Source organism: Heterodontus francisci, chromosome 7 (genome assembly GCF_036365525.1).
Source record: "Heterodontus francisci isolate sHetFra1 chromosome 7, sHetFra1.hap1, whole genome shotgun sequence".
NCBI lineage: Eukaryota > Metazoa > Chordata > Chondrichthyes > Heterodontiformes > Heterodontidae > Heterodontus > Heterodontus francisci.
The window spans coordinates 51151376-51164102 of NC_090377.1; the positions used below are offsets into that span (position 1 = coordinate 51151376).

General features: G+C 45.2%; 1 protein-coding gene across 20 annotated transcripts in view; it reads left to right on the forward strand.

Annotated features, from left to right (window-relative positions):
- The first annotated feature begins 430 nt into the window (after positions 1-430).
- LOC137371703 (mucin-13-like) overlaps positions 431-12727 on the forward strand; it is a 146883-nt gene continuing 134586 nt past the window's right edge. For 9 of the 20 annotated variants that reach the window (XM_068034511.1, XM_068034515.1, XM_068034514.1 and 6 more), the window contains exon 1: positions 435-616. In XM_068034511.1, the coding sequence (XP_067890612.1) occupies positions 532-616 (85 nt within the window). In that variant the 5' untranslated portion in view covers positions 435-531. Of the gene's footprint in view, positions 617-12727 lie in introns of all 20 variants that reach the window. The other 11 variants (XM_068034499.1, XM_068034501.1, XM_068034500.1 and 8 more) reach the window with 3 other exon arrangements.

Below are 12727 nucleotides of genomic sequence, written 5' to 3' on the forward strand. Positions count from 1 at the left end.
TTGGAATTCTCTACCCCAGAGGGCTGTGGAGGCTCAGTCATTGAGTATGTTTAAGACAGAGATTGATAGATTTCTAGATATTTAAGATGCCAAGAGATATAGGGATAGTGTGGGAAATTGACATTGAGGTAGATCAGCCATGATCTAGTTGAATGGTTGAACAGGCTCAAGGGGCCAAATGGCCTACTCCTACTCCTATTTCATATGTTCCTTTGTTCCTTGAACTTCTAATATTGAAATGATTTACTTTCTCTACTCCTTTGAATAAATTTCCAGTTTGTTAACATAAAGTAGAACAACTTGGAAGACAGGTGTAATTATAGAGTCGCTGTCCTATCTGAAGTAAAGGCAATGACAGACTGATGTAATGTGTAATGTATGAAGGTTTAAAGTTCATTAATATTAGTGATCCATTTTACAGCTTCCATCTAATTAAATTTCCCAGCCACACCACAAGAGCAACATTATCACTTTTGTCATCTCAAAGCAAACCAGTCTTCAGTTGGGAATTGAAAGGTACTGTGGAGAAAGATGTTTGCAGTAACATCGACCCATTCAGTAAGAAAAGCCATTCTTCTTCATGGAATCATTTTTGGCCTTTTAATATGTAGGCCAGGTAAGGATCAAACTTTTTACATGGAAAGAATAAGATTATATTTATTTGAGTTCAGGTTTATCGCCTAATTTGTGACAACGTATTTGCATAATGAATGGTAAATTGTTTGGAAACTATGGGCGGAATTTAATTTTCCTCTCGGGAATGGGCTGCGAGACAGTGGGGGTGGGTGGAGCCGTAGAATCAGGAGGGTCACCTTCCTGAATCCCCCACCCCAAACCCCCCACCCCTACCCCTTCACCCCCGATCACAGATTAAGTCAGGGGTAGGAAGGTTGGGGATAGCCTGCCCTTCCTGGAGGACACTTAAGGGCCTATTCTGGGGAGGGGTGCCCTCTGTTATGTGGGGAGACAGTAAAAGCTGGTGGCCTCCCTGCGGGCTTGTGGGGCAGATGGAGCCCTCCTGATCAGGCACTCTGTGGCCCACAGAGGCCCCCCAAGCAGCAAGTGCCGCCCCTGCTGAAAGACACATAACCTGCCCTCACGATCGACACCCACCCTCGCGCCCCTCGCCGAGGCTTGCCTAACTGGCCTCGGAAAGCCCTACAAGCTCATCTTGGTTCCAGGGCCTCCTCCATGCTGGCTGATCTGGGCCTCTTGGTGGCGCTGCTGGGACTGAAGAGCAGCCGATCCTCCAAAACTGGCCACGGGGGGTGGTGGTGGGCGGGGGGGGAATGGTTACCCCCATGTTCTCGGCCGGTGGACAGGGCCACCGCCGCAGCCATTAAATTCAGCCCATTTGTAAATTCTAATTAATAAATACATGAGAATATATGATCGGTGCTGTATCTAAACCTGTTATGATAGCGGGATATTACGTAATTAATAATGATTCAACATAGACCAGTAAATTTAATCGATTGGAAGGTTGCTTTGCACCTTTGGTGTTGACCTGTTTTGTTTTCTTTACTTCTTCTAACAGACTGCCAAGCTGCTGGATCATGCTCTGTCTTGGTGGTTTATCATACTTCCCTTTCTACCTAACCCCCTTTAGCTGTTCTCACAGTGGGTGGAATTATATGCATCCCTCGTGGCAGCTTTGGAAGTGGGGAGAGCATACAATTAGGCGGGATGGTGGCGGGGGGTGACCCCCACCACCTTCCACTTCTACCCAAATTAAGTCCAAGGCAGGAAGGCCTCTGAATGGCCTTCCCACCCCGCTGCCAATTGGGGCCCTTAAATGGGCAAATAATGGCCAATTAAAGGTCTTATGCCACCACCACTGGTATTAGCCCAGAGCAGGTGGGCCTATCACCGCACGGGGAGCATGCCAAGCAAACCCTTGTGGGTTGCTTGCTGCCTCCGGAGGGGGTCCCTCGTTAAAAGGTACTTAGTGCCTGAACAAGGGACCCGGCATCAGGAAGTGGGTGGGGCGGTGCCGCTGAGAGCCAACCCCTGCTCTTGCTGCCGATCCCCTTACATCCCGCGACTCCCAACCCTACGAAACCCCTCCCGCCTTGACTTACCAGCGCCTCCGGTGAGTCCAGTACCGGCAGCAGCCACTGTCTCTGCGGTGGCGCTGCTCAGTTAAAGAGCTGCCAGCCTCTGATTATTCGACAGTTCTCAGAGGGCGGAACTTCCATCGCCAGGGTGCTTAATCCCGGGGAAGGCCCTCCGCTGTCTACTTCAGTGCCCAATTGGAGGCGACCCAGAGGAGGCAACATGGGGCTCTCGCCGGCACTTTAGCTGGTCACCAAGATCCCCATCGTCAAGATAAAATCTCAGCCTGTGTCTCACACAGCTCACTTTTGCAGTTCACAACTAGCTTTAAGCAACAAAACTAGACCAAGTAAACAGAAAAACAGAACTCCATTTGGCTGCAAAAAAGATGCAGAATACAATTAAGCACCACAACACCAGAACACCATAAAAAATAATTAAGCTCCAAAACTCTTGTAAATTCCTGAAATTTTTAAATTCAAAAAGTTAATACCTGATTTGTTAGTTGTTAAATGTCTGCCAGTTTTACTATTTAAACTTGTAATACATTTATTTGTTCAGTTTGTTTAGTTTCTTCAAACAAAATGTGGGAAATAAGATTATGCTATTATCTCCTGTCACTGAAGATTCTGCACAACGGCAGGCATAATAAAATCTCCATGAGCGCTATTGGTTTTCTGACAGTGTTGGATGTTTTGCTGGAGGATGTCAGCAGGAGATGTTCTATCCACTGGGTGGCAGGAGGCTGTCCAGGACAGCTGCTGTAACTGGCGCTGATTATTATGACTGTCCCCTGCCCAGTTTCTGCTTGGCAGGGCTGTTAAAATTGAGGCCATAGACCAGAAGGGAATGAACAGTGATCAGAGAATGCAGATATGCTATAATTTTAAGAATTAGGGCTGTATTTACATGGGCTCCTGATGCTGCTGGTTCAATCAAAGGGTCAACAGCTCTAGAGACTTGGGATGACGACGGGGTGAGGTGGGTGCTCCTGAGCAGGTCAGAGACCTCAATGTGGCGGTGTCCTCGAAGGCATAAATTTAAATAAAAATTTCAATGGGGCTAAGCCAATAGGCCCCTCGAGAGGAGGGGAAACCCCTCCAGCAGAAACGTTTGGGCTGCGGATGTGGCATTTCCTGCTGGTGGCTTCCTCTTTGTGGTATGAAGCCCCTAGCTCTGATGGCTCCATCAGAGTGCTGCAGGAAAGCCGCCTCCAAGGTGCTGGCAGGGGGCCACATCGCTGCTCGCAAAATGCCGGCGGTACCACAAAATCGCCCCTAAATACATAGAAACATAGAAAATAGGCGCAGGAGTAGGCCATTCGGCCCTTCAAGCCTGCTCCGCCATTCATTATGATTATGGCTGATCATCCAACTCAGTAACCTGTTCCCGCTTTCACCCCATACCCTTTGATCCCTTTCGACCTAAGAGCTAGATCTAACTCCTTCTTGAAAACATACAATGTTTTAGCCTCAACTGCTTTCTGTGGTAGCGAATTCCACAGGCTCACCACTCTCTGGGTGAAGAAATTTCTCCTCATCTCAGTCCTGAAAGGTTTACCCTGTATCCCTTAGACTATGACCCCTGATTCTGGACTCCCCCACCATCGGGAACATCCTTCCTGCATCTACCCTGTCAAGTCCTGTTTGAATTTTGTAGGTTTCTATGAGATCTCCACTCACTCTTCTGAACTCCAGCTTATATAATCCTAACCGACTCAATCTCTCCTTATATGTCTGTCCCGCCTTCCCAGGAAGCAGTCTGGTAAACCTTCGCTGCACTCCCTCTATAGCAAGAACATCCTTCCTCAGATAAGGAGACCAACACTGCACACAATATTCCGGGTGTAGCCTCACCAAGGCCCTGTATAATTGCAGCAAGACATCCCTGCTCCTGTACTCAAATCCTCTCGTTATGAAGGCCAACATACCATTTGCCTTTTTTACCGCCTGTTGGACCTGCATGCTTACCTTCAGCGACTGGTGTACGAGAACACCCAGGTCTCGCTGCATATTCTCTCTGTTTATAGCCGTTCAGATAATAATCTGCCTTTATGTTAACCAAAGGTATTAAGTGATATTGGGCAAAGGCAGGTATGTGGAGTTAGGCCACAGATCAGCCATGATTAAATGCTGGAATAGGCTCAAGAAACAAAATGGCCTACTCCTAGTCCTATGTTCCTATGTTCTATGTTCAGTGGCCATTACACATTGTGTAAGATTTTCCTTTCCACTGACTTGATTCTGCAGTTGCTGGCGTTCTGTTTTCACTGAAACACAATATGACCCTCTTTCATTTCTGATTCTTAGGCACACGTAAATTTATTTTGTGCTGTGTTTAATGGCATTGTTTCTTGACCTTTCAAAATCTACAAAAAGCAATTATTCAAAACCAATCCTTTAGCAAAACCAAGGTCTCAAGAAAGGCATTTTCTGCATGAAATTATATCCAATTTTGAATATTCTTTCTATGTTTTTTCAGGGATGCATAAGAGGCCAGAATTAGAGGAGCGCAGATATCTTGGAGGGTTGTGGGGCTAGAAGAGATTACAGAGATAGGGAAGGGTGAGGCCATGGAGGGTTTTGAAACAAGGATCAGAATTGCAAAATTAAAATGTTGCTTGACCAGGAGCCAATGTAGGTCAGCAAACACAGGAGTAATGGGGAAACGTAACCTGGTGCAAGTTACGACACGGGCAGCAGAATTTTGGATGACCTCAAGTTTACGGAGAGTAGAATGTGGGAGACCACCGAGGAGTGTGCAATGGAATAGTCAAGTCTAGAGGTAACAAAGACATGAATGCAACAGGAGCAAAGTCGGGCGGTGTTACAGAGGAGGAATTAAGCATTCTTAGTGATGCCATGAACATGAGGTCGGAAGTCATTTCGTGGTCAAATGTGGCACCAAGGTTGCAAACAGACTGGCTTAATCTCAGACTGTTGCCAGGAAGAAAGATGGAGTAGGTAGCTAAGGAATGGAGTTTGGAGCTGGGACCAAAAACAGTGGCTTCTGTCTTCCCAATATTTAATTGGACAAAATTTCTGCAACAGTGAGCGAGTCCAGAGAACTTGTGGTGAGTTAGACCTTAGTGTCGTCAACATACATGTGAAAACTAATATTGTGCTTTCGGATGATGTTGCCAAGGGGCAGCACAGAGATGAGAACTAGGAGGGAACCAAAGATAGATCCTTGGGGGACACGGTGCAGGAGTCAGAAGAGAAGCCCTTGCAAGTTATTCATTGGCTACTATTAGACAGATAAGAATGGAAACAGCTGGGAGAAGTCCCACCTAGCTGGATGACAGTGGAGAGGCTTTGGAAGAAATGGTGTGGACAACTGAGTCAAACGCTGCAGACAAATTGAGAAGGATGAGGAGGGATAGCTTACCTTTGTCACAAATATTCAAAATTGGATATAATTTCTCGCAGAGAAAGTCTTTCTTGAGACCTCAGTTTTGTTAAATAATTGGTTTTGAATAATTGCTTTTTGTAGATTTTCAATGGACAAGAAACAATATTATGTCATTTGAGACATTGATAAGAGCTGATTTGGTACTGAAGCGGGGTGGAAAACTGATTGGAGGGATTCAAACATGGAATTCCAGGACAGATGAGAGCGGATTTGGAAGGTGACAACATGTTCAATGATTTTGGAGAGGAAAGGAAGGATGCAGATGGGATGGTAGTTTGCAAGGGCGGTGGGGTGAAGGGTTGTTGTTTTGAGAAGAGGGTGATGACAGCAGATTTAAAGGAGAGAGGGATAACACTTGAAGAGAGAGAATTATTTACAATATCAGCTAACTTGGGGACCAAGAGGGGAAGTTGGGCGATCAGCAGTTGAGTGGAAATAGGATCGAGGGAACAGGAGGTGGGTCTGATGAACAAGATGAGCTCAGAGTGGGCATGAGGGAAGATGGTAGAGAAACTAGAGAAAGATGCGAGTTAAGGTCTAGGGTGGGGGGCACATGTTAGGAAGTTTGGCCAGGTGGGCTAGTGGAAAGGATGGATACGGCAGAGGTAGGTGATTGGATGGTCTCGACCTTAGTGACAAGGTAGTCCATGAGCTTCTCGCACATTGCTGGAGGCGAGAGTGGAGAGGTCAGGGTACAGAGGTTTATGAAGAGAAAAGAAAAGTGTTACAATCAGGTGAGGAGGGGTCAAAAGGTTTTTCTCTTGTCCTTACCCTTTGTTTGACCACAACAGGATTTATTGTTATTAAAACAGTGGTTGTGCTTACCACGTCAGTGAGTGTGTAACCTTTGACCTTTGCTGTGATCACAAAAGAACCAATCAGACAGGTTTTCCTGAGTTTAAGGAAAAAAGTGGTCAGTTTATTGTACTTAAAAATCTAAAACCAATCTAAATAAAATAATAAATTATGCTACACTTTCACACGCATACACGCACACGAGAGAGAGAGGGGCACCCCTACTCTTTGCACACAAAGTCTTAGCAGCTTGACCCCTTGTTGTAAAAGATTGCTAGTTTTTCACAGATGGGGAGGTGGTCAGATGATTGTCCAGTGTCCTCGTTTGCAATTTAATTAGATTCAAGTTTAGGAATTCTCCATCTCTCTCAGGTCTCATCGTTTCAAAATGGCTTTGAAGGTTTTTCCATTAGGAATGAAGCTGTTAACTGATTCCAAATTCATTGTTCTAGAAGTGATTTGCTCAGACATTCATCTCTCCTTTGAAATGTAAGGTATTTCAATGCAAATTGTGGTGGCTAGCTTGGCTGCCAGCTTTTTTTAAAAGTTAACTGTAGGATCCCAGTTTTCCTTTTTAAGAGTTTAATGCAAGTTTCCAACCAATGAATTAAAACTCCTCATTTGGCATAGCATGTTTTCTTGACACCTTAGCACCATGCCGAATGAAATGGGACGATAGGAGCATTTCATTACAAGGTGCGGTTAAAAAAAAACACACACATTCATTCTTAAACACACTGCCAAAGCGAGGCTCGGGTTTAATTTTTCCTGGGATGATTCTGCATTGAGTTAGACTCTGGAGAACGCATCAACTATCACATTGTTGTTCCTGTAACGTGGGTCATTTTTAAGTGGTCGGGTTGTAAAAGCAGGTTTCATCGAAATATCCTTGCATTTTAATTTTTGAATTTCTCTACAAAGGTTAAGGGATTATTGTCGGTGTAGACAATAGTCTGTCTATACCCATTTTGGACATTCACTTCAAAATGCTGGAGAGCTAACAACATTCCCAGTGTTTCCTTTTCCACAGTGGATGACCTCTTTTGGTGTTGGTTTAACTTTTTGGAGAAATACCCAGCTGGTCTCTTAATGCCTGATTCACCATCTTAGAGCAGGATGGCACCTACTTTTAAGCCACTAGCATCAACTGCCACTTTAAAGGGTTAATTAAAATTTGGAACTTTGAACACTGGTTCATTGGTTAGAATGGCTCTTAGCCTCTTGATAACTGTCTGGCTACCTTTGCTTATTTCTGCAGTACGTCTATCAGTGGGGCAGCTATAGTGCTGAAGTTTGGGACAAACTTGCGGTAAAATCCACACATCCCCAAAAATCACATTATTTCCCGTTGGGGACGGGAAAATCTATCAGTGCCTGAACTTTTGCTGCCCTGGGCAGCACTCGGCCCTGACCGACAATATTCCCTAAGTAGGTTACTTGAGCTTTAGCAAACTCGCTTGTTGCAAGGTTTACCACTAGGCCAGCTGACTGTAACCTGCAGAAAAGGGCTTCTAATTGGTCTCGGTGGTCCCCTCCAGTTCTCATTGTACACCAGCAAATCATCCAGGTAAACTACACATTTGGGTAGGCCAGCCACTACCTGATTCATCAGCCTTTAGGATGTGGCTGGAGTATTCCTTAATCCAAAAGGCATCACTCGGCACTGGAATAGACTGTTTGGGGTGACAAAAGCTGAGATCTCTTTGGCTTGGGGTGTTAATGGAACCTGTCAATATCCTTTTAGTAAGTCTATTTTGATTATGTAGGTGGCATTCCCTACTCTATCAATACAGTCTTCCAAGTGGAGAATTGGGTAGAAATCAGCTCTGGTCATTGCATTAGCCTTCCTGTAATCAATGCAGAGACTGGTTGAGACATCTGGCTCGGGCACAAGCACAACTGGGGAACTCCAGCTGCTCTGGCTGGGTTCAGTCAGCTTGTACCCCAGCATATACTGTATTTCCTCCCGAACCTGGGTCAGTTGTCTGAAACCTCGGCAATAGGGGTTCTGTTTTATGGGAGAGGTCTCTCCTACATCCACGTCATGTAGGATTAGGGTTGTGCACCCTGGTGTGTCCCTGCAGATTTCTTTAAATGTTGTAAGCATCCTTTTTCGGAAGTCTCTTTCTCTTGCATGTAAGTAGGAGAGTACAGTGTCCAATTTTCCTAACACTTCAGTGTTGGCTAACTAAGTAGGGGGTTCAATTCATGCCCTGATCCATCTGGATCTCAGCAGGCAGTCCATATTGGGTGAAGAATTAGGTTAGCCCCTCCACCACTACCTTGGCAGAGATAGTTCTTAGGGGAATGGCCTCTGGGAATCGGGTAGCCATATCCATAATGGTGAGAACATAGTGGTTTTCGGCAGGGGTGCCACACAATTCACCAGCACGCTGCTGAAGGGTTACCGAAAAGCCGGTATGGGAAGTAGGGGTGCAGGTTTTAATTCAGGTTGGGGCTTCCCCATCTTTGTAAGGTTTTGGCCAGTCAAAATGCTGTCTTATGCGGGCTTGGGCTTTTCATATACCGACATGTACAGCTATTGGAAGTTCATGAGCTATTTTTAGTATTTCCTTATGGTACCTCGGCGACACCACTATCTGGTGAACCACTGTGCACTCTTCATCGCAGGTCTGTGAGGAGGTCTCCACTTCCTCATTAGCACCTCATTCTTTAAATAGTAACACTCTGGGACTCCCTCTGCTTCAGTTTTGGTTTGGGCAGTCTGTACTAACTTTTTAAATACTGGGTCAGCTTGCTGAGCCTCAAACAAGGAAGATCTGTTTAACACATCCTTTGGGACCTCTAACTTCCCAAAGAAGGTTCCAGACAGTAGGGTCATCTGTGTGCAGTGCCAGTTCAATCTCCACTGATGGAGCTTGTTTGGCCATGGACCAAGTCACCACGCAGTCGGGGAAAATGCCAGAAACCTTCTTCTGCAACTGCTCTGTCTCCCTGACCTCTTTACAATTACTGGGGAAGTTACCACCTTTGCCCCCGCCAGATCATTACCCAGGAGCAGGTTGATCCCAGCGACAGGTAAACTAGGGAAAATCCCCACGGTTACCGGTACTGAAACAAGGTCGCACTCCAGGTGCAGCTGGTATAAAGGTATGGGCATATATCGCCCTCCGATACCATTCACTAACACCCTAGCATTGAATGCACTCTTCCAGCAGAAAGGATTGGGTGGCCCCTGTACTCTAAGTATGACTATGGCTTGCTTGCCTCACTCAAGGGGTATGCAGCCACTTATCCTTGGGACACAAAATCCTGGAAATTTTCAGGAATTTTGTTAAGTTTTCCCACACTGACAGTGATAGGTTTACTGTGTCTTACTGCCACAGTTAAAACCACAGCCTACTCCGCTGCACTTTCCATCAGGGCCCCTTTTCCTGCACTGGTCTGGTGTGCCATGATTAATCCTACAGGTTTTTCCTGTAACTTCCAGCAGTCAGCTCAAAGATGACCTGCCTTGTTACAATAGAAATCCACAGGTTTTCAGGTGTCACTGCTGCTCTCAGCACATTCCTTTTTGGCCTGAGGAGGGCCTCCTGTGTATCCAGCTTTCCCTTCTCACCAATAGCTATTCAGGCTCGTATCACCCTCCCACCTTTTATCGTTGTTGTGTTTTTGGGGGTGACTAGGCAAGGGTTTCCCATGGGGTAAGGGCTTGTGGACAAGCATAAATTCATTAGCCAGGATTGTGGCCTGCCTGGCTCTTGGAACCTTAAGTTCCTCTTTGTGGATTTTAATGGAAAGGGGGAGTGAGTTTTTGAACTCTTCGAGAAGGATCACCTCTCTGAGGTTTTCATATGCGGGTTGTACCTTGAGTGCCAGTATCCACTGGTCAAAAGCAAACTGCCTAGCTCTTTCAAACTTGAGGTAAGTTTGTTCATGCTGCTCATGGAGGCTTCGGAATTGGCGGTACTGGCTCATATGTGTCCAGGATAGCATTTTTAGTCATCTTATAGTCTGATGAACTCTCATCAGGCAGCAGTGAATAAACCTCATGGGCTTTTCCTGTTAGTTTGGTTTGCAATAACAGTGACCAGCTCTCTGCTGGCCACTTCAGCTATTTTGCAAGCTTTTCAAAAGAGATACAAAATGCTTCCACATCCCCCTCATTAAACTTTTGAATCAACTGGGAGAACTTTAAGAGCTCAGCATATGGTCCTGAGCTAGGGGTAGCTCCCTCACTTAGAGTGCCTTCACTGGGTGTATTGGGCCTTCCCTAATTAGTTTGAGCTGCCTTTCCTTCTTCTCTGGAAGGCTCTTTCTTTTTCCCTTTCCTGATACTTTCCTCTATCTCTCTCTGGAAAGCTCTCGTTTTTTCTCTTTCCTGAAACTCTCTTTGCTCTTTCTCCTTCTGGAATTCTAATTCTAGTCTCCTCTGTTCTAGTTGTACCTTAGTTAAAATTGCTTTGCCTGTTTCCAACTCTAAATCTGTTTCTAAGTCTTCAGGTTCAAGTGCAAAATGGTTGGCCACAAGTTTTAGAACTTTGGGTTTCCAAGCTTTTGGAAGGATAGTAATTCCTAACTACCCAGCTACATTCCTCAATTCTTCAATAGATAGGGCATTTAACCTGCCCCAACTTATTTCACTCTGGCTTTCAATGTGGACATGTTAGTATTCCAGCAGTGTAAACGACAAGAAAACCTGTACTGGAATTTTAAAATTGTTACTAGGGATCAATTTGGTTTCCCACTTCCAATTTCTCATTCGTCTTTGGGTTCTGATCACGGACTAGAGCCCCCAAATTTCTGCTACGATCAAGCAAAGCTCCCCTCTTTTCCTTCCCTTTGTTTGACCGCAACAGGGTTTATTCCTTTTTGAACAGTAGTTGTGCTTAGCAGTTCAGTAAGTGTGTAACCTTTGACCTTTGCTGTGATCATAAAAGAACCAATTGGACAGGTTTTCTTGAGTTTAAAGAAGAGGTCACTTTATTGTACTTAAAAATCTAAACCAGATCGAAATAAAATAATAAATTATGCTAGGCTTTCACTCTCACACACACACGAGAATCACACGCACACAAATAGATTACAAAGTGATGAGATATAGTCTTGGGGTTGGATTAGAGTCGAGAACAAGTAAAAAGTAATATACAGTCTATGGTGTCTGGTAGGTCAATTGCCTTCCGGCTGTAGTTGTGGTTCCGAAGACTCTGGCTGGTAGCAGTATTTCACAGATGGCCCCACCTGGTTCAGGTTCTTTTTCGAGGCAATGATGAAGGTGGCTTTCTTCCCCAGGGATCTTTGTCTTGGGTCTTTCCCAAATGGCAGGTAAGCTTTGAATGCTCAAAGGTCGCCTGGAGATAGAGGGAGAGAGAGAGAGAGAGAGAGAGGCACCCCCTATCTTCTGCACACAAAGGGCAGAATTTTACAGGCCCCTCGATGCCGTAGGTGGCAGCGCGGGGGCCGGTAAAATGCTGCGGGGAGAGGCCCGCCTCGACCAGCGACATCGAGACAGGCCTGCCGCATTTTACTGGCGGCGGCGAGACCTCGGAGTGGCACCACAATAAGCATATGGTAATGCTTACTTACCTATGCTGATTATGCAGCCCACCACCTCTCCACCGACACTGCCGGATTTTTTGTTGAAAAGGCGGCCTGACATATTCAGGTAATCTTGGTTTTGGCAAAGGTGGACAACTGGCATTGCTGAACAGTCGTCACTATACATCCTGCAAGAGTTTCCTGCCCAATGATTACATTCTGCAATTGATGGCTATCCACCTGAGCCAAAATTGAAAATGACCCTGTTCCATTTCGAATTCTAAGACACATGTAAATTTGTTGTGCATTGCATTTAACAGCATTGTTGCTTGTTCAATGAAAACTACAAAAGACAAATATTCCATTCCGAAACCAAGGTCTCAAGAAAAGCTTCTTCTGCCAGAAATTAACGCCACCTTTCAATGCTCTTTCTGTGATTGTTTTCACATTGCCATTTCTGGAAAGCATTCTTACAACTGCTTTCCGATGTGCAACTTTAGAAAAAATGTTGTTAAATCTAATGAACTAAAATACCTTTTCATGATGGAAGAGGCATGGTTCCATTGCGGAGCAAATAATAGTGGGATGGGAGAGACTGCAAATGAAGATAATGCAATTAGCCTAATGAATTTCTGATCTCAGAGATATTTAAATTCTGTGAGCATTGTGTTTGTGTCCAGCAAAAATCCACAACAGTAAAGATTATGAACGAATAATCTTCTAGAAATGTATTCTAAAGTTAGAGTCACAGAGAAATACAGCACTGAAACAGGCCCTTCGGTCCACCGAGTCTGGGCCGACCGACAAGCACCCATTTACACTAATCCAACATTAATCCCGTATTCCCTATTACATTTCCACCATTCTCCGACCACCTACCTACACGAGGGGCAATTTACAATGGCCAATTTACCTATCAACCTGCAAGATTTTGGCTGTGGGAGGAAACCGGAGCACCCGACGGAAA